Source organism: Falco punctatus (genome assembly GCF_963210335.1).
Source record: "Falco punctatus genome assembly, chromosome: 11".
In the NCBI taxonomy this organism is placed as follows: Eukaryota; Metazoa; Chordata; class Aves; order Falconiformes; family Falconidae; genus Falco; species Falco punctatus.
Window position 1 is genome coordinate 18037037 of NC_137591.1, and position 25824 is coordinate 18062860.

A 25824-nucleotide genomic window follows, 5' to 3' on the forward strand; every position below is an offset into this window, starting at 1 on the left:
ACTGTGCCGAAAGCTTAACCGCTGCCCAGCCAGACTGCAGGGTAGGCTGACGGGTCAGAACATTTAATAGAAACTTAACTAGAACTAGCTTTTACCTTTCTTTGTACAGTACCAAGCATCACAATACTGTCAGGAATGCAACTGAAGGAAGAGCCCTTATGTTTCACTTCAGCTGCTTTGTCATTATGTCAAATTCACAGAAGCAAAGCAGAGACACATCAGTGAGAATCGGGGAGACCATGCCAAGGATGTGACTAATCCTTTTACAACAGATTTGGAAATCTTCAGCAGCAGTTGTGCAAATATTCAAAGTGCTTTTCAGCAACTGCTTGCGTTCTGGGTTACATCACCCACACTACAGCTAGCTACAAATGCAAAAGCCACGCTAGAGATTAAACACTGTCAAGAAAGCGAGTGTTTAAGCAGCCTTGTGACCAAGTCCATAAGCAGGAAGCTAACCCTACCGTTCTATGGACTGCATTCCCGCTCTCAGCATGCGGAACAGTATGTGCATGTCAAACTGCAGTCATATTCACAAGATGGTAAGTGTTTTTGGAAAACAGTTTATTTGGGAATTACATAATATTTTAAATTTTCCAAAATACATCTTACGAGATCCCTACAAAAGAAATCTAAATAAGTACAACAATATGAAATTAAGTTTGTTGCAACAATCATTAAATACTTACTTCCACTAATATATACATACAAAATGCCAAACTGAACTTTTTTACCCTTGGAATGTGTGCTGTCTTCCAGCAGTTATGCTCCATCTCCATATCCTCCAGTTCCACAACATGAAGACTCAATATTAACACTTTGTACATCCTTTATTATAGGCAAAAATCAAAAGTTTGTTGTTGGGTTTGGTTTTGTTGGGGTTTTTTTAACGAAAAATTAAAAGTAACACTCTGCAATTTCACAGCTGTGGTAGCTTATCTACAGGGGTATCAAACTTGAAGTCTGCTGGGAAGAGATCTGGAGCTCGAGGATAGATCAGCCTGTACGATTGTCTAATCGTAACATCAGCCACACCAGCAATATCACCAATTTCTAAGATAAAAAGCAGAGAAGTGATTAGTTTTTACTTTTGACATTTGCAATGAAGAAACCAGCAAGCATAAATTCTCAAGCAGTGCTACACACTTAGCTTAAATCCTAACTCTCCGGAAAGGCTGGTAAAAATGGTTTTAACGACAGTGACTAATATTTTGCATATATAAGTCTGCCTTCTCATGTGCCGTAATTAAACTTCTGCTATTAATCTTGAAGTAATATTTTCAAATTGACAGAGGATCAAGACTGCAGAAGTCATCAGAAGCATCTAGTCTAAAGTCTACATGTGCCCAGCAATATTCTAATAAATTATCATCAAGATCAGGATCTTCATTTTTGCATTTAACTTAAATACAAGCAGAAAGAGCAAAAATCTTAGGCATAGACAAAAAGCAGTAACTTCAGCTAAACGTGAAATGCATTTACCTTACAATGTACAGAGAAGTAAGCCGGCAGCACAGAGCACCGTTTAATGAGCTGAGAAAACACTTGTTTGAGATGCACAGAAACTCTAAATTTATTCAAGATTTAACCAAGTTTGGATTTAAACCTTGAACTGTGAAAGCCTTCAGCATTGTCCGAGGACACTGAAGGAGCATGGAGGCATGTCTCTACGGCAGGCAGCTGAATTTTGTTTCAATGATCACTCCTCTTAAGACACATAATCCAATAGCTCAAGGCGAGCGAGGATGAAGGCGCCGTACTGCTTGGGCTCTACATCACTCACACGCCCAGGAAACTGCCAGCACGACGAAAGCTCCAGGGGCTGAATAAGCTGTGATTAGTGCAGAATAAAGCAGCACAACCTGACAGATAAAAGCTATTCTTTACCTAAAAGCAGCTCTCCACTACGAAATTGCTAGATTTTTTAACATTTCTAAACAGGACAAGACACATCAACAGAGCTTCCACAGCCAGCTACCAGCAGTTGGATCCATTTGTCACACCAAGTTTAACCCCAGCAGCCTCTGCTCCCTTCCTGCCCCATACGCTGCCCCCACACAGGCCTGTGCCTCTTGATCCCCGGAGGCACATCCATGCTGCTCCAAAGCTCAGGAACAGCCTGCACTCTCCGTCTTTACCACAGGCTCGCAAGAAGTCAGGGAGCATGTACCCATCTAGGCGATTCCCTGGCTGCTAGGGTTTAAACACTCGGCGTACTCTAAAGCCAGAACACTGCCTGCCACTGCCCTCAGGTTTGCGTTGGGAGCATTTCAGAGCAGCACAATGTACACATGCAAATACTAGCACGGGTAAAGTTAAAATTAGGCTCATTTGAATGCACTGGTCTATTGCATTCAAGAATTCAACTCCTAGCGCCAGAATAAAGTAAATTCTGTTTACACTGAGCATAGCCAATTGCTCGATTTTCATTTTAGGGAGTGGGAGATGCTGGTTTGTTCCTTGCTGTGTGCAATGAGAACAGCACTTCATCACTACTTTGCACAGACCTCATCCAAGTTTCACATTAACACTGAATCCTCTTTCAAGCAGCAAGACATGGGGACGGGAAAAAAAAAAATGGAAAAAAAAGAAAAAAAGTTAAGACTTACCTTTCTGCGTTCTTTTTTCTGCAGAAGCTTGTGATGCCATGTAAATGGCTGCCGCTGCTACAGAGATAGGGCTTCTCCCAGGAACCAAATCTAATTCTACAGCTTTACGGGCAATATGCGTTGCTGCCATTTGTACTTGTTTGGGAAGACCCAGATTGGAACAGAATCTGGACATGAAGTCTCCAGTTGTAATCAGATCAACACTGGTTTCCAGAGCTTTCAAAATAAGTTTAAAACACCGGCCTATTTCCTTCTTTGAAATCCTGGACACCGCACATATTTCTAAACAAAGAGTAAAAATTTAGCCTTGACAACATTTACTCCCCCAAAATAATCAAGTTTGATTCTCAATATATTAAGACCCACAAAAAAGGCCAATATCATGAAGGTCACCATCACTAAATAATTTGCACGTTAGTGAAACTTCCAAATCACTTTATCGGTGCACATTTTTCAAAAGGGGATAATTAAGACAGCTTGCTTAATAAGGGAAATTTGGTACTCAATGCCAAAAAAAGCTGCATCCCTGACAGGGAAAAGTTACACATATTTACTGCACAATTGTTGGTTCAAACTCAGTTACAACACTGCCCACCATCCTCCAATCAAAGCAATACCTTTTAAGTTTCACCAACACTCAGAATGACTTTCAACTGCTGCATTAAGACTAAAAAGCTTGAGAGCTTTATTATAAATATACTTTATATATTTATAATATATAAAAAGTAAGACTAAAAAGCCCGAGAGCCTACTAACGTCACAAGTATAACACGTGTCCAGACTCCCTCCTACCCTTCCCCAATAAAGGTGAGCTGTAGCTGAGAAGAACCAACTCAAAGTCCAGGAATGAGAAAGCCAACCTCGTACAGTGACAGTAACTAGACCTGTACTTCACAGCAAAATTGAATCTGTATCACTGAAAACTTACCTTTAAATGTTCTTGGAACACCTTCTTGCCTACAGGCTATGTAGAGACAAGCAGAAGCAATAGCATCATTACTCCTTCCCTTCAGGCTCTTCTGCTCATACACTTGCTTGAATAAATTATTTGTTCGATCCTTCAATGCAAGAAGACTAAATTTAATTAACTCTAGGCCATTTAATTAGCAGCAATATCAAAAATTCATGTGCTCATTATATTATGCTAACTAAGTCAATGCCAGAACAATTTAAGGAAGGGAGACATGAACTTACAACTATATTTCTAGGGAGGTTGATTCTGTCTGCCATGTTCGTAATTTCTTTAAAAGCATTCATCATTGCCCGATCAGAGCTGCTCATAGTTCTGCGATTTTGGTACTTTGAATTCCCAAATTCATCAAAACTTGCTGCACCTGTGCCCTGAAAAGAAAAAAAAATTTTGTCAATAAAATACAAGCAACTTCTTCCTCATTTCAAGAGTAAACATCTTCCAGCTTTATCCATCTTAATTCGACGCATTCAGTTGCGCAAATAACCATCACTGAAGTAAATCATACAATCGAGCATTGTTCCAAACATCAGGTTCTATACTTCACACAAGTCTCAAATTGTGAGTTGATTTCCAAGGACCACAGATTATGCAGGGCTTTTTTTTTTTTTTGCTAGTGTCACAGTAGTTTAAAGAATGAGTAATACGTAGCCAATGTGTGCACCTCAATACTCCCGTCAGCAATGCTGAGGTCCAAGATTAGATTTTATGCAACACGTTTGTTATCTGGGCTGCATCTGCACTGTGGCAGACTGGCGCCTCAGAAAAACAAAATTTTATGGTCAACTGGAGACCAGTTGTTACAATGATAACTCAAATAGGAAAAAGAAGGCATGAGCAAGGACAACATCCAAACCAATGACCTACTCAAAACCCGTTTGATACTGTGCCTGCTAGCACCTGCAAGCCTTAATTGTGGCAAAATGTAAATATCCATAGACTCTGCCTTTGCAGGAAAACCACAGACCATTTAAAAGAAAAGCTTGAGGTCTTAGGAAAAGTAAGAGCCACCAACTCAACCTGGTAACTTCAAAAGAAGTTCCTTCCTAAGTGCCTTTTTTTTTTTTTTTTTTTTTTGCATCTTACAACTGATAGTGTAAATTGCATACTTCTATTAAATATGCCATCAATTTTGCCCAACTAGAAGGGTTTAAACTGTCTTCAATCGGCCATCAATCTGAAACACATCTAACAAAAAATGCCATGTCAGACCAGTAACAGCTGATGACAACAACGTGGCCTGTAAGATCAGAACAGCAACATCAGTAATTTATATTGCCTACTTACATGTTTACTGCCAGTGTGCGGGGCTACGAGCTCTCTCAGGCAGAAAATACTTCTTCACAATTCCACATCATGAGTAGAAACCTGGATTCCCTGAATCAGCAAGCATTTATTGCTTTCTGGCACCTTCAAACAATTTAGCTGGGCAGGGACACCCAACATTCATTGCAGACAGATTTGGTCATTTAAACAAGCTGATACGGTGGCTGCTGCAGACAGACCGCTCCGCTGTTCTGTTTTGCCAAGAACAGTAAGCACAAAGCAGATCTAGATCTCTGGCTGACTGCTAACCTGGCTATTCACATCCAGCACTTGCACACGGAGTTCTCAAGTTAAGAAGTCAGCAACCTATGAGGACCCCAAGGGGGTACAGCGTGGGGCCAAGACACAGCGAACAAAGGGCAGACCGCACCCTAGCACCTCCCTATTCCTCCCAGCTGCCCGGGGGGAGTCAGAACTCATTTCTTCTTTCCTGTACAGTGTTCTTAGGAACTGCCCTTATATTTTACAACGGCCTCTGATTCTGTAACCTTTGTGGTGCACATCTGCATTTAATACATGTTCTTTGGCTGACGCTATTAACGCTCGCTCTTGACCATTCTCTTACACTGTCCCACTTCCCTCACCCAAGGACTCCACTACACATGAGCTCAGTGGATACCTCTGCTGTTGAGACCTGTATCTGTCGGCAAACACACTTTAATGCTGCTGTGGAGACCGAGGACTCCAGCACAGAACCCTCCCTCACAAGTTTCGGTAGCCCCTTGAATAAGCCCTCTATGACAGATGCTAGAATCCAAGATCATTATTGGGCTTTTTTTTCCTGCTCCCTCAAACATCCCCACAAGTTAAAGAACCACGCAGAAAACGATCCTGGCACCAGCACAGCAGAAAGGGCAATCCTACTTCCCTGACTCGATGAACACTATCCAAAGGTCCCCAGCAAGGTTTAAAAGCAAACAAAGAGCAAGAATCAAGCACAACAAACCTCAGGCCACAAAAAGCATTACAAACATCTGCAACACTAGATCTTCCTTTCATAGATTACATCCCAACAACTTCCCTTGGCCCAAGGTATACAAAACACCCAAGTCTCAGAGCAAAAGGCTCCTTCCTGGCCATCACTCAGACCCTTGCTCCCAGCAATGCTTTAACACAGCAGTGTGCATCACGGCCTCCTAGACCAGCACCACGCACAAACTTTACAGGGACTGCATATGCTCACCGTCTTGTAGATGCCAGGAGAGTGACCAGAAACAAAGGCCTATCAACCCTGACAGCAAGGCCCCGGGTCCTTGTCTATTCAGGCTTCACAGCAGAAAGTTCTTTACCAGGAAACTGCTCTGTCCTGTGCCCATCAAGTATTCCCCTTCACCACAGGTATCTTCCCTGGTCCATCTACAATGCCTAAATTTATGTATTTATTTTTTTTTAGCGGTTCTCCTAAAACTCTCATTTTTTACTTTCTTGCTGGTACTTACGGATTCCTTTTCCTTTGAATGTTTGCTTATGTATACTGGAAACTACCAATGCAGCTATAGGCAAGTACTGTTAGCCAAAGGACTTTAGCCTGTCGGTATGAGCATTCTCCAAGAGACATACCCAATATACAGCTCACAACTATAAAAGGGTTGGAAAATACTCTTCAGTCTCAACCATCCAAAAAACCCACAGCAATTCTCCCAGCATTTACTATTTAAATGTACCATCAACTTTCCTTCTGGAGCTTTTCAATTGAGGGACAATGCTTTGTTGGCTTCAGCCCTTGACAACCATGTTTGGAGTCCCTTTTCCTTCACGGGGAAAAAAACACAAAAAAACACCACCACAGAAGCCACAGTTTAAACTGAAATCAAACAGATTTTAAGAACTCTGCATTTTACTGTTGTGGCCTGAGATATCTACTCATACCTTCCCATCTCAGCAAGAAAAGTACCTGTCAAAGTCAGGAGTTCCACCTGTTTGGCTTTCAAACAGAGCAGAAACCACATGGATACACCCTGGAAACAGCCTCAAAAGACAAGAGTGAGAAAACACACTGTCCAGTAAACTGTGGTAATCTCTGAAAGGGTTCAATGGAGGTCAGGCTTGCAGTGCTGGCAGCCGACAGCTTTGTACCCTGGTGTATCCCCTTCCATAGCAGAAAGCAGAAGGATCACCAACATCATTCACATCATTGACTTGGGGTTATTCACAGCACCAAAGAACGCCCCCAGAGCCGGCAGCCTTCTTGCCCAGTACAACCAGTTCATTATATAGTCTGATGGATCCTTCTTTTCCGAGCACCAGCCCTTGGTATCTTGCCACTGCTTATCAATACAGCACTTCTAGATCCAGGCCACACAGGCTGACAACAGGCAGCTTCCTTTCCGAGGCGGCTGATCCAAGGATAGAAGTTATACCAAGAGATGGCACTGGGTTTCTTGTTCAACCAACCTAAATTCTCTTGTAGTTGCAGTCACTACAAAAAGGAATAGATTAACTACAAAGTGTGACAAAAGACAACTTCTTCCACAAGGTAAGTAGCAAAACTCAGTTTTCTTTTAAATTCATATAAAAGCGTTCTTTATATCAAGGCAGATCTAGAAGCTGTTCGTTCAGTTATTTTTCTTGGATTTTACAGAAGAATTTGAGAGAAAACTATAATATTCTGGCAATCAAGTCACAACTAATGCCAGAACTCACCATGTCTCCAACTGATCTACACCGTCACCTGATCAACTGCAGCACAGTATCGACTTTCAGGTACTGTTGTGTGCCAATATCCTCAAGATCTGCCTGAAGAACACAAACCACTTCCACCACAGCCAGCTATGCTATTCGTCCTCCTCTTCACAGACAAATTATTCTTTCTTCCAATGCAGGCTGCTGCTGTCTCAGACAGATGGGTCCCTTAAATGCTAAAACCAATTAGGAACTAATCCCTTTGCATGGGCAAAGCAGCCACTCTTTTGCTGCTAGCAGATACAGACCACCTACCCCCAGCAGAAAGGAGTCCCAAAGCAGCCCCTCCTGGTTTCGAAGAGGAAAGAGTGACAAAGCCATCCTGTGAAGCGGAACTGGCCCCCTTCTTTTACTACTTCAAGGCAACAGCCAGTCACCAGAAATTACTGTTGTAACTGGCAGGTAGTTCAGACTCCATTTCTACCTGCGTTCCCAGGAGTTTACAATACATCACTAACATGGCGTGCCATGAGAATTATCCATGTCCTCTTTTGGATTTTCCACAATACGGGTTGGGGGTTGGTAGTAGGGGTGTTGTGCGGCATGGATTTTTGTTTTAAAGATTCTATTATCACCTGCAGCTCAAGCAGAAAGGAATACTTCTACTCCTTGTCCCATGTGACAGGCTAAAGCAATCTCTGGCACACAAATTTGGGGTCCACTCCAGGCCATTCTAAGACTTGTCGTTAACAGAAGATAAAATCTTACCCTGCTTCATTCTCTGGGATCCATGAAGGCTATTCTGTACCTGTTGGATACTACTTACGTTCTTCATTACTACACCAATTTCACCCCTGTTCAGCCACTGTGCATATCTAGGTCAATCCTCATCCCAGCCTATTGCCGGCAGGGACTTCAGAAGACTGCTTGAGAAATGTACTATTTCCTTGGTTTAGTTACTTTTGCCGCAAAATTCATGCCCTTTCTGCACTGATAGGAAATTTCTTCAGCATCTTCCGATCTAAGCCATTCTCTCCCTTTCAAATGACTGAGGAAAAAAGCAGATCCTGATACAGAGTACACATCAATGAGCTGACACCCCAGAGGCCCTGCTCACTGGCAAGACAAACACAGGAACTCTCGTTCAGAACACATCCTGGCTTGTCAGAGATTCCCAATTTACTGTAGAAAATAGGGTGTCTCTTCTGTAATTCCTCCCCACGCAAATAAAATATCCATGGTAGGACAGACAGACCCCTCTACATTCTCCAACATGATCCTGGCAGTTCCAGTACTTGACTTTTACTCACAGGTCTCATAGGTTAAATCACACCACAGTGACGTTCCCACATCTTGTCTTCACTGAATGGCACTCTGCCACACAAGTTAGATCATGCCTATTCTGGAATGTTCTAGATAACAGCAAAACTGTTTCATTAAATGAATGTGCATCTCTGAAAAATTCTAGATTTCATTGAAAACCAAACTTTTCACCAACATTTATGTCTTTCTCTCACTGAAGCTGCTATCCCTCTTGTTCTAAATGTGGATTTGAACCTCCAGAGAGAAGAGGGTTAACACCACAGCTCACCTGGATACAAATTCTATCTTTAGCTGAAATACCTTTTGTCTCTTTCAACAGGAAGGTTCTAAAAGACCTCAGAAGGTCATTCTACCTACTGAATCAAATTGAGCTCCCAGAAACAAACCCTGTATTTACACAGTCCCAAAATGAGACAACAGTGTAAACCTGGAGCAAAAAGTCCATTTAGCTGTCTGTAAAGGTCTATTTCTGATCTCTATCATATCTGACCAAATCAGTGACAGAAATCCAAGCCCTGAGAACTACAACCTTTCTGGACCTATACAAGTGACATTAGAACTCCAGTGACCTCTACAGCACCACTTCACAGAGCTACTTAGCCATGCCTGGTTTTTTAATGAAGCAGTGCAGAGATTTGTTTGCCTAAACAGAGCCCAGAAGCCACCATAATGCACCCTAAAAATGTAGGGGGCAGCAGTGCTTGGTGTTGTCCAAAACAAGCATCTACTTGGACAATACTTTGAACAGAAAGATTCTTTTTCACCAATGGTGAAAGATTATCTGTCCATATCAGTACTCACTAGTTGACTTCATCTCTTTGAAGAATTCTTGGTTGAGAAGTATGGTGCACACTCCCCTATACGTATCCATACATATTTTGGTATGTCTACCTCTTCATCCTAGCAACATCACCGGAACAAAAACTTCTGAGAAATCCTGGTGTCCATGTACAACACACAAAGCAGCATTACATTTTTAATAGTTACTTATCAGCAACTGGACCACCTCTCATGAAACATTCAAAAAGTCCACAAAAATCAATTTGGGTCTGGCAGTAAAAAAATGTAACACAAAGTACAATGAAAACTTACCTGGGTCACTACTTAACTAAAGGGAGTGCATTTGCACCATTAATCTTGGTGCAAATTAATCTTAATGGGAAACAGCAAGATATGGCTGTACCACTAAATTTCAACTTAAATATACATTGAACACTTCCTTCTGGAGCACTCTCACCATGAAAGAATTCTACATTTAGTGCTTCAACATTAACAGGAAGAGTATATGTACACCACGCATTTAGATCTCCAGGTCTCCAATATAAATCTGATGCAGATTTTATTACCAAAAAAAATGATAATTCAAGTTAGGCACTACTAGCTAGTGAGACCTCAAAACTAAGTATCTGTTATTTCAGAATCATCTTAAACACACACGTTTTGTTTGCCAAAGCATGTCTTTAAAAGATTGCAACACCAGCTTTTCTATTTATAGCCGCTTACCAAAGAATGGCAAGTAACGCCACAACACTGCAAACTTTTCTTTTGTTGAAGAGGTCAGCCCTTTCCTGCTACCCCCAGGAAAGAGCCACATGTTACACACCACTGAAACCTAAGAGTTCAGTTTAAACAAAATTCCTCTGTAAACACATTCTCTAAATAGTTTACCTATGGACATACAAACACGTACATGACAAAACCACTCACACTTATTAAAATTAATTATTTTAAGCATTACCTTGCCAATCATTGTACTCAAGTCACCGTCGCTCAACAAAGGATTCTGGGTATCCCCAACTCGAGACGGATCTTTTGTTGCTTTGTCATTGCTGAAAGTTCTCCACTCTGACCCTACGTCTATGACCCGGTCACCTGAGTTCACAGAAAGCAACAGTCTGCGTTAATGTAACATTTTGAAATATTTCATGAAACATTAGGTTACACAACCTGAGCTCTCCCTTATAAGATGGCAGTCTCCTGGCATTCCCAACTGAACAGTAACTTGCAAGACAATGGACCAAAACTTGGTATTTACACGTTAAGTTGAAGGCAATGGGGAAAAAACCTGCAACTAGAGCTGCACAGAAAACATAAATAACTGACGAAATGCATCCAGAATGCAAAAAGTTACAGTTATCCTTAAAGCATCATAGGGTCTTCAACACACACAAGACATCAAGACCTTTATTTCAAGCTTGAGGTCACAGCTGCCTACAGATGTTCTCAGGGCTTAGACAAATGAGCAAGTTATTGTAACTTAACAAGTTCTCTCACATCTGCCATGTGTCCAAAGTGCACATATGCATTACCTATCATGCACAATCTCATTACCCTGTAGTAAATCACTTCTGTGCACGAGCTCCAGGTCCTTGGTACTCTGAAATACACCACTGTCCTGGTTTCAGCTGAGATACAGTTTATTTTCTTTTTAGTAGCTGGTGCAATACTGTGTATTAGATTTGGTGCAAGAACAAAGCTGACAACACACTGACAGTTTTAGTAGAAACATTACCTAGCAACAGCTAAGTCAAGGACTTTTAAATTTCTCAGGCCCTGCCAGCAAGGCTATAGGGGCACAAGAAATTGGGAGGGGACACAGCCAGGACAGCTGATCCAAACTAGCCAAAGGGATATTCCATACCACAGAACGTCACGCTCAGTATATAAACTGGGGGGAGTTGGCCGGGGCCTGCCAGTTGCTGCTGGGGGACTGGCTGGGTGTCAGCCAGTGACTGATGAGCAACCACACTGTACATCACTTTTGGGTTGTTTTTTTCCTTTCCCTCTGGATTTTATTCCTCTCCCCTTCCCTCTCCTTATTATTACCATCATCATGTTGTTTTATTTCAATTATTAAGTTGTTCTTATCTGAACCCTCAAGTTTTACCTTCCACCACCACCACCACCCCCCCCCCCCCCCGATTCTGCTCCCCATCCCGCTGGGGCGGAGGGAAGCGAGCGAACAGCTGTGTGGTACCTTAGTTGCCAGCTGGGGTTAAACCATGACAGCCACCTTCTAACCCACTATAATGACATTTTGCAGCTCAATTCTTGTTCTCAAAGGGAGATCTGACCCTGTGCAACTCCACTTACAATGCTTGACAGTATCAACGTGCAATATATACACACAACTGTTTCTTCTTAAACTCAGTCTACTCTATTTAAACTCTTCCAGGTATAACAAAGATTCAGAGTAAGCAGAAAAAGCACTAAATCCAAATTCTCTGAACAAAATAACTTTACTTGCAGTCCTCTATTCATCTCACATTTATCTAAACCAACTTTTCAGATTAAGAAATAACTCTAACCAACATTCTGATGCAGGTAAAAGTCCTGCAAGTCATCACAACAATACAGTCTTAACAAAAAAAAAAACAAACACCCCACACATCCCCCCACCACTGGCAGCACAGTTCATTCTATCCACAGGTCTGGTAAAAGCTTCATCTCAAAGGTGTTGTTTCCAGAACAACACTACAGGAATATTTATTTTTTAATACATGTACAAGAAGTACACTTTTCTTAGTTTTTGCAGTAAAGCAGATTACAGCTCTGTGCAGGGTATCTGAAGAAACTGCAATATAATTGTCACCCTGCTTTGCTAAACTTGCAGAAAAATTCGCTACATTTATCAGTGTTTTAAGCGTGTTGTGAAAGAAGTGTCTGCAAAAAATACGTACCACTGACTGCAAGAAAAATTTCCGGTATGGAAGTCTTAGTATGAAACCACAAAGGGTTATTTCACATGGTGAAAACATAAGCAGACAGAAAAAAAGCACTCTGCAAACAATGGTAATACAAGATATGAAGCTGAAGAAAATACAGGAGCAATGGACAGATGGTGCAACTGCACAATTACTTGGTGGGGGGGTATCTATTCTGGAGTGGAATTATTCTGAATGACAGAACTTTATTTTTAACACAGAATATGCTTGAAATTGAAAGCAGCCAATAAACCGTAAGTCATCACCACAACTAACAAGAATAAATTTAGGTTAGAGGTGTTCTCATCAGTATTTGCTGACATGCTCACAGCTATGCTCCACCTTTATTTGCTGCTCTGATGAAAACCAGGAGGGGGTGGAACAAAAATTATCAAAAACTAGAAGGTTAAGAATACAGCAGCAGAGTAAAAGACAGCACAGATCCATTCTTTCTGCTACAATGGTCTCCCCTCCTTGCAAGCTTGAATTAGCAGAGTGGTGCTCCTCTAGCTCCTGGAGTCTCTGTAAATATTTGATTCAGTAATGCTCCTTCTATGGCCTAGCAGTAACTTTACTTGAAGACAACCCCCCCAATACTGTTTACAGCATCTAAAAAAAGCAAAATGTACTTAAAATTCTGGCATGGTATAAATAGAACACTGAGTACAGGGCAATGATGTAATATTTTTCCACACAAGTGGGAATGACCTAAATGACTCACTCAGGGATCTGCCTCTTGTGAGTTATGAACCATTCCTGCTCTAACAAAAAAGCGTTATATCACTGCCTGCTTTGGCAAACATCTTACAAACAGAGGATTGAGACTACTATTTCAGAGTGAGAAAAGATTAAGTAGAACAAATCACTGAATATAAAGCATTCGTGTAATTAAGATGCAGTATGCAAATATCTTTACTTTGCCAGGAGATCTGCTAATGCAGAAGTTTGTCTGTATACTCTCAGTGTCTAATGTAAAAGGTCCTAGGAAGTGCATCCCTCCTTCAAAAGGCTTCTATAAAACCGTGACACAAGCTACAACTATTAACTAAAATGGAATAGGCCAAAAGGTTTCCATAAATGGAAAATATACTCAACTACAAGCAGCTAATTATCCCATCTGATACCAAAAAAAAGCGTGGCATTTATTTTTTTTAACTCTTCAAAACACAAAAAAAAAGTTGGAACTGTGATGTTATGATAGATGCAATTAAGCCCCACCCTAAGTAACTGAAAGAAAACCTTAAAATACTAAACCCTGTCTTACAAAAAGCAGTGTAAGGAATCAGCCTTGAAAACTGGTCCCGAGTTAACATTCCAAGTCCTAAACTGAATTTGCTGGGTCATACACAATGGAAGCACCTGGAAAATGGGTCTGACAGTCAAACATCGAGTCAAAAAAGTTCCCAATAAGTACCTTATAAAATAGTCTCTGCTTTCTCACATCATAATTATATTGGTTTTGGCAACAGTATCTAGCTCCGATAAGTATGGGAGTGGCTGCATAATCCCTTCACTACTTCCTTTTGATGCAGTTCTTTTGAACAAAAATAAGCTTCACTAGAAAGGTTACATTAGACACTCCTTTATTTAATCTTCATCAAACACACGAGTTCGTCTCCTCAGCTTCCTCCTCTGAAGCACATACCAAAAAAAAAAAAAAAAATGCAGTTTACAGGACCAAATCTTTATGGAACCCATATCCAGATTGATATCCTGAAGCATCTTCCCGAACATACAAGTTTTTCCTCCATTGCCCCATTGCATTTCATAAACTCTTCCAGTATTCAGTTACTCTTTAAAATAAAAGTCTAATAGACTAACGCACAGGCTGTAGTAGAAATCCACACTGCAAACTTCACTGACTCAGGTTACCCATCATCTGAAAAGCTCATTTAGTAAAATGCAGAACTGTTACTCTGAACGGAAAACCTCAGACCAAGGTTAGTTTTCTTCACAACTGCCAAATGCAAAGAGCATGAGCTACAGAAATGGAAGAGTAAACTCAGGTCAGTATCAAAAATTAAAATATAATTTTGAACAGCTTTTAAAATTTAGCTTAAAATATCTACATATCAAATTATAAGTTTATTCCCTCCCTAAAAAAAAAGTGATTTTTCAAAGGAATATATTTTCATTCAACAAGCCCTGATTTTGCAATTACATTACAGAGAAATAATACCAGCTATTTAAATGTTGCACTCCGCTTGCAGTAACACATAACACACACATATTTCGTTCTCTTTTTGCATTTGGTATTATCCGTTATATGAAGACAATATAGCTGCAAATTGAAGAAGTTTAATCAAAACAGGAAATAGGATGAAATTCAAGCATCAAGTAATGTTCTCTTCCATATCCAGTCTTGAAGCAGTTTTGAGAAGGTACATTCTTAAGTCTTTTTCAGAGAAGCTCTAATGTTAGCTGAACACTGCATCAAGTTCTACATATTATTAACCAATATTTTAATTGTAACAAACATGGTATTTAAGTTTATTGTACCAAAATACCAATTGTTTCTACAGAATGGTCCATTCTTACAGTTAGGTAAGGAATCTGCTGCCATCTAGTGAGCACATACATTAAGACTTTTAATTAAAAACATTTTCAATGCCAAATTGAAAAAATGTAGAGAGAATTACAATTAATTTCAGTCAACTTCTTATTAACTATAGTAACGAGGTGCTGAGACAAACTACAATGAAAAACCTAGGTAGCAGACTACAAGCTGAAGAGGATGACAAAGACACGTAACTGCACAGAGCCAAGCTCAACTAAGCGTTCTCTTTTCCAGGCGAACAGTGCCAGCTCTCAGCCTCTCCTCATACAGAAGATGCTCCAGTCCCTCCATCGCTTTCCCAACCTTCTGCTGGACTTGCTCCAGCAAGTCTCTATCTGGTACTGAGGAGCCCAGAGTTAGACACAGTACTCCAGATATCTACTCTTCCACATTCTATTTATTAGCTTACACACTGCCCCATACAGTAGTACTCAACTTTATAGCTTCCAAAATATAAACTGAACTTTTTTTGTTTTCAGTTTTAGAACTTCTGTTTAAGACCAGATGTATTAGACGTTACCAAAGAATAAACTCCTGGGGCGGGTGGGGGAACACCCATGCCCACAATTTTAGTGTGATAGCTTTTTCTACAAAATTTCCAGCCTTTTGTAAAACAGCAACTTTTTTTGCAAAAAGTTATCTTGTTTTCTATATATTGTCAACATGACAAATGTTATCATCACCAACAGCAACACCAGCCTATTCACAAGACTCAGCTGAAATAATAAACAGAACTAGAAAAGGCTTTGAGATGCTAAACAAAACCAAGTAACAAAAAAAAAAACAACTGACAAAAAAGACACAGAAGACTTTTGACTAGTTTCCAGACATCAACAACATCATACTAGTAGCAACAGGCAATTATGGATTTAAACAGACAACTTAGTACTGCAGGTAAACCACTGTTACAAGAGCAAAGGCTTAGCAGCTCCTACATATCAAAATGATGACAAATGCAAAAGGACTTCCAGGCTTCCTAAGCCATCAACTTATTGTAATAGAGGAAGCAAATGAGTAGACATGTTTAAACAATCCAGTGGACAAGTCTGGTCAGTTGAAGTTACACCTTTCCAGGACTTGTGGTCTTTGAAAGACAAACAGCTCAAGTACTTGTGAAGGATGCTCCAAACTACAGAATCTCAATGAAAAAGTTGTGCCTGATCTACACTATATCACAAAAATAAGAGGCTTTTGACTCTTGCATCCATCAGGGTTGTTCAGATTATTTATAGCCCTTATCTGCCCTAAATCACTCTGCCAACTTGACACTGAAGTAAAAAATTTACAAAAAACATACCCTAAACTGGATGATTCAAAATGTTACTGTTACTCCACTAGACAAATTAGCACTTCAACTAACAGAAGCATTCTTCACAGCAGCCCTCAAACACCTTCGGTTCCCAGCCCAGAACCCACTAGAGAGTCTCCTCCACCCTCCAGGCGATTTCATGCTAGGAGCAGTACTTATCACAGAGCCTGACAAAAGATGCCAACTTTTGACATCCGAAGCCTAAGTTTCCACTGTGACAAGCGTTCTTGCTCTAACAACAAGAACCATCACCCTTGTCTTTAAAGTTGAAATGGGTTAGACTTAACACAGACTATTTGAAATGCTGACTCAAGAAGGCTAGCAAATGACTTTCCTAATATTACAAATTCCCTGTGTAAATCAAGCATCCATGAATGCTCATGCAAAAAAGTCAACTACTACTTAACTACCAGCACCCTTCATTATTAGCTTTCCCGTGGATGCAAAGAGTTTTACATGCAGGGACTAACTTTTGTCAGATACTTTTCAGTGCTCTGGACACCCAAGTACAGTAACCAGATAAAAGGTGCTAATACACTTCCACACCTAAAGATTTTTTCCTATTTCAGTAATATTTTACATTGAGATTTCACATTTCTTTTTTAAGTGTTGATAATACACTCAAAAATACTTAACCAGGAACACACAACCCAAAGAAAAAAGTTTTTCCACCATTTGGAGGTGTAAAGATACTAGAATAGATGTAACTGCCCTCTACTGGAGTCAGAAGTACTTAAGCACCTTCTCCACTTAAAGGATACTACCAACTGCTTTTTAAAAAACAAGCAAGAAAATTTTCTTCGGTTTACATAAAATCACCATCTATGTATAAATGCAATCAACCTTATCCCTAATAACAGACATCCTGAACAACGGACTAGCCAGAGAGGCAATTGTGAAACCCCTTCCTACTCACGTGCTATATCATAGAAGAAAAAAATATCTGCGGCACAGTTAAATCTTATCTATCCTTCACAGACCATACCTGAATTTAAGACGCATCATTTAGATCACAACCTTTTCAGAAGCATTAGTGTCCTGGTTTCAGCTGGAATAGAGTTAATTTTCTTCTTAGTAATTAGTACAGTGCTGTATTTTGGCTATGATGTGAGAACAATGTTGAGAGGACAGATGTTTTCAGTTGTTCCTGGGTGATGTTTATACTAAATCAAGGACTTTTTGTTTCTCTGGCCCTGCCAGCCAGAGGGCTGGAGGGACACGGGAAGCTGGGAGGGGTCACAGCCAGGACAGCTGACCCAAGCTAGCCAAAGAGGTATTCCATACCATATGACATCATGCTGAGTATATAAAGTGGGGGGAAAAGAAGGAAGGGGGGTACATTTGGCATTATGGCTTTTGTCTTCCTGAGTAACCGTTATGCATGATGAAGCCCTGCTGTCCTGGGGATGGCTGAGCACCTGCCTGCCCACTGGAAGTGGTGAATGAATTCTTTGCTTTGCTTGTGTGCATGGCTTTTCCTTTACCTATTAAATTGTTGTTATCTCAAACCTTGAGTTCTACATTCCTTTCCAATCCTCCTTCCTATCCCTGTGGGTGGCAGGGAGTGAGCAAGAGGCTGTGTGGTGGTTGGCTGCCAGCCAGGGTTAACCCATGACAATCAGCCAACCAAATATTCTGACAGAACTTTGTAACAGCCTTACTGCCGATCATAAGCTATTGAACCACTTCCCTCAAAATTCTTTAACTGAACACTCACGTATACGTAGAACACAGAATAAAGATCTGAATATAGGTCAATCTGATTCAAAGCTTTAAGCAAGTTGATATATGTCCAAGAAGTCTCACCAGCTGAAGACAGACTTCTGTTTTTTTTAAGAAAGCTATCCAAAAAGACTCCATACAAGAACACTGTTCTCTAAGCCATATTACCTGCCTACCGAAGCAGACAGAACTAAACAGTTAAAAGTCACTTACTACATGCTGAAAATAAACCTCTCGCTGCTTCAACTCCTGCACACAAAGACAACATTTAATGAAACTATAGAATAGTTGAAGGGAAGTCTTAGGTCAGGAAAGGCATTCCTATCTAGCCGAGACACTACACAGCCACACATGCCACTAGACTCATTCTTAGCCCCCTCTGAAATTCAGCTCACCGCCTTGCTACATCAAGAAAATTCAGTGCTTTGTATTCCACTTCGATTCTGCTTTCTTCAGCCTCTTCTGGCATATCAGCTGACTTCCAGCCTTTTTTACTGCCTAAAAGGTAGTAAGCAAAATATTTGCCTGTCAAGAAAGAGGATTTACTAGCCTTGTGTTCTTGAACAAAATGCTTCTCCCCTGCCAAGTCTGTCTGAAGAATGAGATATGGTCAACGTTTTAAATGAACACAGAACTAACTACTTCTCCAAACCCCAAAAACCTCTCTTAGTGAATTCTCAAGGCAGCACATGAACAATTACTGTACCATATATCCTAGAATGATTTGAGAAAAGTATGTATAATAAAACACAAGATTTATGACAGCAAATATACTTGGACAGACTAGTAAAGTTTCAGATGCACATCAATCCAGATTAATACCAAGATTCCATGGATAACTGCAATTTAGGTCTCTGACTGCCTTTCACGCAAAAGGCAACCAGCAGGAGGAAAGGTTAACAAGTTGGAAACAGTTACCATGAAAAGACAGAACACAAGCTAATCCAGGAAAGGTAACGGTGAAAAGGCAGATGAGTTTTTAGTAGACTGAAGCTGTGTTTTGAAGCAGCAATAAAACAACCACCAGCTTCAGTTATACTGGACATTACAAGATTTAATTGTTTTAATACTGCACAGCAAAACAGTACAGTTCACTTAGAACAAGCGACAAATGCTGTGCAAATAAAAATAAGCATCCTGGATTTAACTTGAAATTTCAGTCTGAGACACTCAGAACACCCCCTACGAGTACAAAAACCCTTTGACTGAAAATCTTTCTCAAAATCCCAATATACAGCTCTGCCTAAGACATGGAATTCAACTGTTAGAAGAGCTCCTCCTCCTCCCTCAAACTTTTCTACTGCTTCACCCTTTCAGCAACAGACCTTTATGGCTGAGGTTGCATTTATCAGTGCTTAATTAAACATTAATAAATGCAACCTCAGCCATAATACTAGTTATTGATTTCACCTCATACTCCCAGAAGACTATGCACCAGCTATTTTATCCTATGACAAAGTTTTACATTTAATAAACTCACACTCTGTCCACAAATGTGAAACTTTAGTACTTCCCCATAGCAAGAAAAAAAAATACCAAGTGGAAATACTTAGTTTAGTCAAAGACTCTTTACTCTTATTTCGCTTAAAGTGTACTAAAAAAACAGCGAAGTCACATCACCATGTACTTTACAACAGTAAAGTAAATGCACAAATTCAGTATTAGCCATTCTGTTCCATGTACACCAGCAGTGCTCTGCAGACACCAAAATCACAGTATTTTCAAATAAACATTTAATACTTCTCTGGCTACAGAGTACATTGAGTCTTTGGGGTTTAACTATTCTAATTAATCCTCTTCAGTGATAAAGGTCTTACTAATTTTCAGCCAACCTCAAAACACATTCTTATTGAGCCCTGTTCACATCAGCTACACATCATGACCTATATAAACCTTGAAAACACAAATCCACAACTTTTCTATGTAAAAGCAGGAAATTAAATCACTACTCTCTTAAGGGGAACGTGTATCACTGAATCTGTAACAAAAAAGTAGGAAGTGTTCTCATTTGGAAACAAAATGTTGTCTTCACTCCTTTAAAATACTCCTACTTCACACACGTCTCCAGAAAACAGACATCAAGAATTGGATCTGTTTTTCTCCTGCTCTTTATTTCTTACCAGACTAGAAAAGAAAATGCTGAACGTTCACATTTCTGTTTGGTCATGCACTCTTCAATTATTTATCTTCATCTGATTTAATTGGTTTTCCAAACTAGCTGCTAGATACCCTAGCTAATGAATTGGACACATGCAGGTAAACCAAATTGCTGAAGGAAAGCAAGACAGAATGAGAACAATCAACACAAAAATAAATGTTGAAGCCTTTTAGCAATAAATCCATAGAAAGACCTACTTAAAAAAAAACAGTGAACTCTTAAAGAAAAAAGACTTTTTACCCTACCAGTAACGCTGGCTGTAAAGGACTAAGACCATTTTAAACATATTTTAAAAATTCAACTCAGCAAAAGTTTTTATAAATATTCTAATGATTCTGTTCATCAAAAATGCTGACAACATGAACTAAAGGAATCTCCAATGCTGTTGATTCAGAAGAGACCAGAGAGTAAATCTCTAAAGCAAGAACACCTTGTGACTAGGCAACAGAAGGCACACCAAGTGAGACTTCTAATAAACTCAGGTTCTAAAAAATGAAATGTATTAAGCAAAACCTTTCCCTCTTCTTCTAAAGCCAGAAATATCTAAAAAGTTATGAACTGATCGAGATGGGCTTTTCTAAGCTTTGGTTCAACTTTTATGGCAGCCACACAAAGACCTGAACATGGACCAAGCTACTTTTAAGCAGTAACTTCGAAGCCTATTACTGTATTTCAATTGGAAATATTGCTGTAGATATTTGAATTTTTAACCAGCAAATGTATTACAATTCACTTATCTTTACCAGATTTTTTTTGCAATTTAAACAAGCCCTTCTTTTAACAAACCAAGTAACAATCCTCCCTCTTGTCTTTTACATGGTTTCATAATTTTAAAGGAAACTGGTACTCAAATATTTTAACATTTACTTTACAGCTATACAGAAGTTTGGTTTTTGCATAAACAAGATGCACATATTTTAGTCACCTGGCTAAATTAATACTGCTTTTGCTGCAACTTACTAAGGCTTTAGCTTTACACTAACAGCTGTATGAAAATTTTTACTTGGGTGCAAGACAAGAGCCAAAACAAAATCACCACAGTCTAGGAGACAGGATTATAAAACTATCTGAAATATTTAGCACCACTGGATGAATCACCTGAATGTGTACCCTCAAAACAAAGATTTTCTTTTGGTCATGGCATGTTTAAAAAGATAATTTATTGAGTTAGGTTTAAACAATCATAACATGAGCATGAAAAGTTTCCCAGGCAAAAGGAATAAAGACAGTAAGATGCTCATCCTAGAAAAGATACATAAAAATAAATATGCAGCATGTTCTATGGCAACGTGGTTCTCTCTCCCACTCAAAGACAATGCCTAAAAGGCCTTTAATTTCAAATATTCCCTTATACTTATAAATATGTTTTAGCCTGTGGAAGTTCTGCCACATGAATAGAGTAAAAGAGCTCAGCAAAATTCAGAGGAAAAACTGCATATTTACTTTGGATAATATTAAAAGCCTTAGGAGAAATAATTAACAAAAACAGGTGCTGGCAAGGATATCAAGAGAAATCCTTTAGGGCAGAAGATAACCTCTAATGGCAAACAGGGATTAATTTTTTTTTTTTTTTGGTAAGCAGACAAAGAGCTTTTATTACATTTCTTATACTTGCCTGACTGAAACAACAGTCATGATTAAAGACAGAATACTGGACTAGACAGCACAATAGTCTAATTCAATATGGCAACATATTTTAAATTTTCAATCTTTAAAGAGAGTTATCATACACCAGTTTTGTGGGAAAACAATCTACATGCACAATTTTAGTTAAATACAATTCCTAAAAATACAAATAGCTACTTACCCACTACTAGTCCACACTCAGAACAAATCATATCACCAGCTCTGTAATCCTCTACTAAAATGGAATCTGGATGATTTGGGCAAGTCACTCTTGGAAGTACATCCAAACTAAGGAAAAAAAAATTAGAAGTGTTAATTACTTTTAACCAAGCAGGCTGCAAATCCAAAAGCCTAAGAGTTCCTTGCTGAAAAGAACACTTTAGTAGTACAGAATTTACAGCGACCTGAATGATAAAACGTTACCCTAAACAACTCAACTTCACCTTTTAAATACTGTAATAATACATTTGACAATCAAGACTTCAGATCATCTTAAATTCCAATTTTTTGTGATGTATCTTGTACCAAAACCACTTCAAATTACAGCATGAAAAATGTAAATAACAGACATAATTAAGTGCAGTCTAATTCACAGTCTGTTACTAAATGAGGATCCCCAAAAAGTTTGTGGTGATTGTTTCATTCCAAGTGAGCGTTCTCACTCGTTCCGATCAGGTCAATGTTACTTACCAGGTCCTTAATTCAGGAAGTAGTACACACACTATGTATCAGAAAATAGCCGATTCTACCACTGTTTTTTTATTTTCATGTATTTGAAGAAAAAGTCTCATTTTAAATTAAGCAACTCATTAATTGTGAGACCTTCACAAAATACAAGCAGCTCGTGAAGGGGATTATGTGACAACTGCTTCTTATAACAGGCATCCGTCTCGCATGCATCTTCAGGAGTTACAGCAGATATAAAAAACTTCCTATAAAGCATTAGTTCTATTTAACACAACAGCTTTTAGCTACTGATTACAGTAAAAACTAATTGCTTTCAACCAAACGTTTTAAAACCAAACACCAAATTCAAGCGAATTCTGTTAAAACTGGTCATTTCAAAATTGGAATAATAAGTATTTACAATTGGGGTCCGTATATTCAACAAAGCCATTCTGCCTGAGCTAAAAAGCAGAGAAGGTACAAAAGCTGATAAAATAGAATTTGTTGTGAGTACCCATCAACCTCAATCTGACCATGTAAAAAACCCCTTCTAATCCTTTCAATTGTAGAAAATATCCCATTGAAAGTGTAATTAATCAGTTTCCCCCTTTCAGACTAGTCCATTATTTCAGCCTATATTAATTTTTACTTTTTAGGTGTTTCTGATGAGTGAAAAAATAACAAAAAAAAACCCCACCACCAAACATTTTAATCCAGTGACTGTCCAGAAAAATATCTAAAACTTGAAACCAAAGTTGAAAACCAACATCGCTATTACTATTAAAGCCTCCAGAAAGAACATGCACACACAAGATCTTCAGATGCAAATTATGTTCAAAATACTACATAAAAGCTCTTTAAATTACTTTCCTTCTCACTACTCCCAGCCAGTAGTTTCATATGACAAGACAAAACTGTTGACAAAGCATGTGAAGCCACCTGATGTTTGTCATTACGCACATGGCTAGTGACACACCGAGCGAAAGAAAAAAAAATAAAAATCAAACCCAGAGGCCTGAAAGCATGCTAACATTGTTTTGTTTCAGACTTTACCTTCGCAAAACATTGTAACAATTAGCTTTCCTATGCCAGTTCTGACCCATTTACTTGGCCGTATATTTTGCACTCCTTGTAACATTACAGCTTCAGCACGCTGAGCCAACTATAGCAAAGGAAAAGGCATGGCACGCGTGTGAAGGTCCGTATCAGCAAATAGCTCCCGAGTTGCAGTAAGACACTGGGAAGCACTCCCTGCATTCTAGGACAGGTTCTGCAGGAGTAAGAGTCGCTCCACAGCCCGCTCCACGAGCCATCCTTCATTCCCGACTCGAAAGAAACCCCCGATGCACCTCCAGGGAAAAGGACTAATTCAGAGCCCGAGACCCGCCTGGCCACTGAACGGCGGCTGGTACGGATTTAGAAGCCTAAAAGCTGCTGGCAGGACCCGATAACCTGGAGCCACGCCAGGGAGCTGCCACCTGGGCTCGGAGCGGCGGCCGAGCGGCACCGGGGGCTCTGCGCCCAGGCGGTGCCCGCCCGTGGGATACGACGGGAGGCTCCCGCTGCCCGCCCGCCGGCCCCGCACCGCGCCCGCTGCCCGCCGGCCCCCTCCGCCACAGCCCCGCGCAGCGGCACGGAGGGACGGCGCTGCCGGGGCGAGAGCTCGGACCGCAGGAAAAAGGGCTCGGTCACGAGCGCCGGCATACCGAGCTCACGGTAACGAGGGACCCCGGAATTGAGTCACAAACGGCCACGAAATCCCCTAACGCGCTCGCTTCCTCTCGGAGCGCTACCGAGCAGGAACGCCGCCCCAGCTCGGCCCCCGCGGCGCTCCCGACCTCCGGCCGCCCCTCAGAGGCCGCTGGCCCGGGGGGGCCCGGCCCGGCCCACACGGGGAAGCGCAGGGAGGCCCGCCCCCCGTCCCCTGCCCCCGCGGGAGCCGCACGCAGCGCGGCCCTGAGAGACGCGAAACCCGAGAAGGGCCGGCGCCGCCGCCAACCAAGCCGGGGACAGCGGCGCCGGGCAAGGTCGGCGTCGGCCGCCGGTTCCTCCCCGGGTGGCGGCGGCAGGGACAACGCGGCCATTTTCTCTCCTGCGCCCCGGACAGGAAGAGATGGCGGAGACCCTCCCGCCTCCCCCCTCGCGGCCCTCCTCCGCACGGGCCCCTCCGAGCGCCCAGGCCGGCCTCCCGTACCGGCTCGTGGACGCCATCTTGCCGCCCTCCTGCCGCAGCGCCAGTATACAGTCAGGCGGCGGCGCGTCGTTCCCGCTTATATAACGGTAGCGGTGGGCGGGGCCCGCAGGCGCTCGCTACGGGTCGCGCGAAGGGGCAAAGGGACGCGAAGCGGCCGGCACCGCCCTTCCCGCACGGCCTACGCGGGGGCGGGGCTGCGGGTTGGGCCCGGCCCGGCCGGGGGCGATTGGCGGAGCGGGGCGGGCTGCCTAGGGGCAGGGCTCGGCCGCCAAAGGGAATGGCAGGTGCGAGCAGGGAGCCAGCCCGGGGCCCCTGGCATCGAAGGCGGCTTAGGGACCAAAATCTTGTTATGATGCACGAAACGGTGCGGGGTGCCAGGGGCGGTGGGCGCGGGAAGCCGCTGTCACACTCCTGCGCTGCGGGAGGCTGAGCTGGAGCCTTCCCCTTCGCCCAGCCGCGGCCCGCTGCCCCCCTGCTGCCACTGCCCCGGCCCCTGGGACGTGCCCCCGGCTCAGCTTTTTCTGTACAGACTCCATCAGCTCGGTGAAATACCGCAGAAAAGCAGTTTAAGCTAAAACTGGCGGGGTTTGCACAGAAATGTCTGGGGCACAACATGATCTTGGCTCTGGAACTGAGACCAGTCAGAGACCAGTTCCCAGAAAGGGTAAGAAAAGACAAAGTTTAGTTCCCCCTTGCTGGCATTGCCTGCTCAGCTGGTCTGATTTGCTACTTGGTTATTCAACCAGGAGGAAAACCTGGCCCTGCTGCAGGACCCGGGCAGCCCAGCTGTGACTCGTTGAAGCCCCTGGCAAACGGGCCATGCAGGCTCCAGCCCCACGCAAGCAGACACACACACACCTGCTGGACTGTGCGTTTCCCATGTTCCCCCGCAGACTCCTGCGTGAGGTGATCAGTTCTTTCTGTCTCTCTCCCTCACACCCACCCGGGCAGCAAACGTCAGGCCAAGGGAGAAACCCACAGGAACTGCTGCAAAACCAAAGGCCTCCAGCACTGGATTTCAGTCCAAACTGATACTCC

General features: G+C 41.6%; 1 protein-coding gene across 1 annotated transcript; it reads right to left on the reverse strand.

The window, feature by feature from the left end:
• Positions 1-547: 547 nt before the first annotated feature.
• Positions 548-24927, reverse strand: GTF2B (general transcription factor IIB). Its single transcript, XM_080406665.1, has 7 exons — positions 24787-24927; positions 22108-22214; positions 10589-10722; positions 3804-3950; positions 3538-3667; positions 2610-2891; positions 548-1053 (listed from the first exon to the last, which is right to left on the reverse strand). The coding sequence occupies exons 1-7, from the start codon at positions 24801-24803 to the stop codon at positions 920-922; spliced, it is 951 nt and encodes a 316-aa protein (XP_080262791.1). The 5' UTR covers positions 24804-24927; the 3' UTR covers positions 548-919.
• Between the last annotated feature and the right edge of the window lie 897 nt (positions 24928-25824).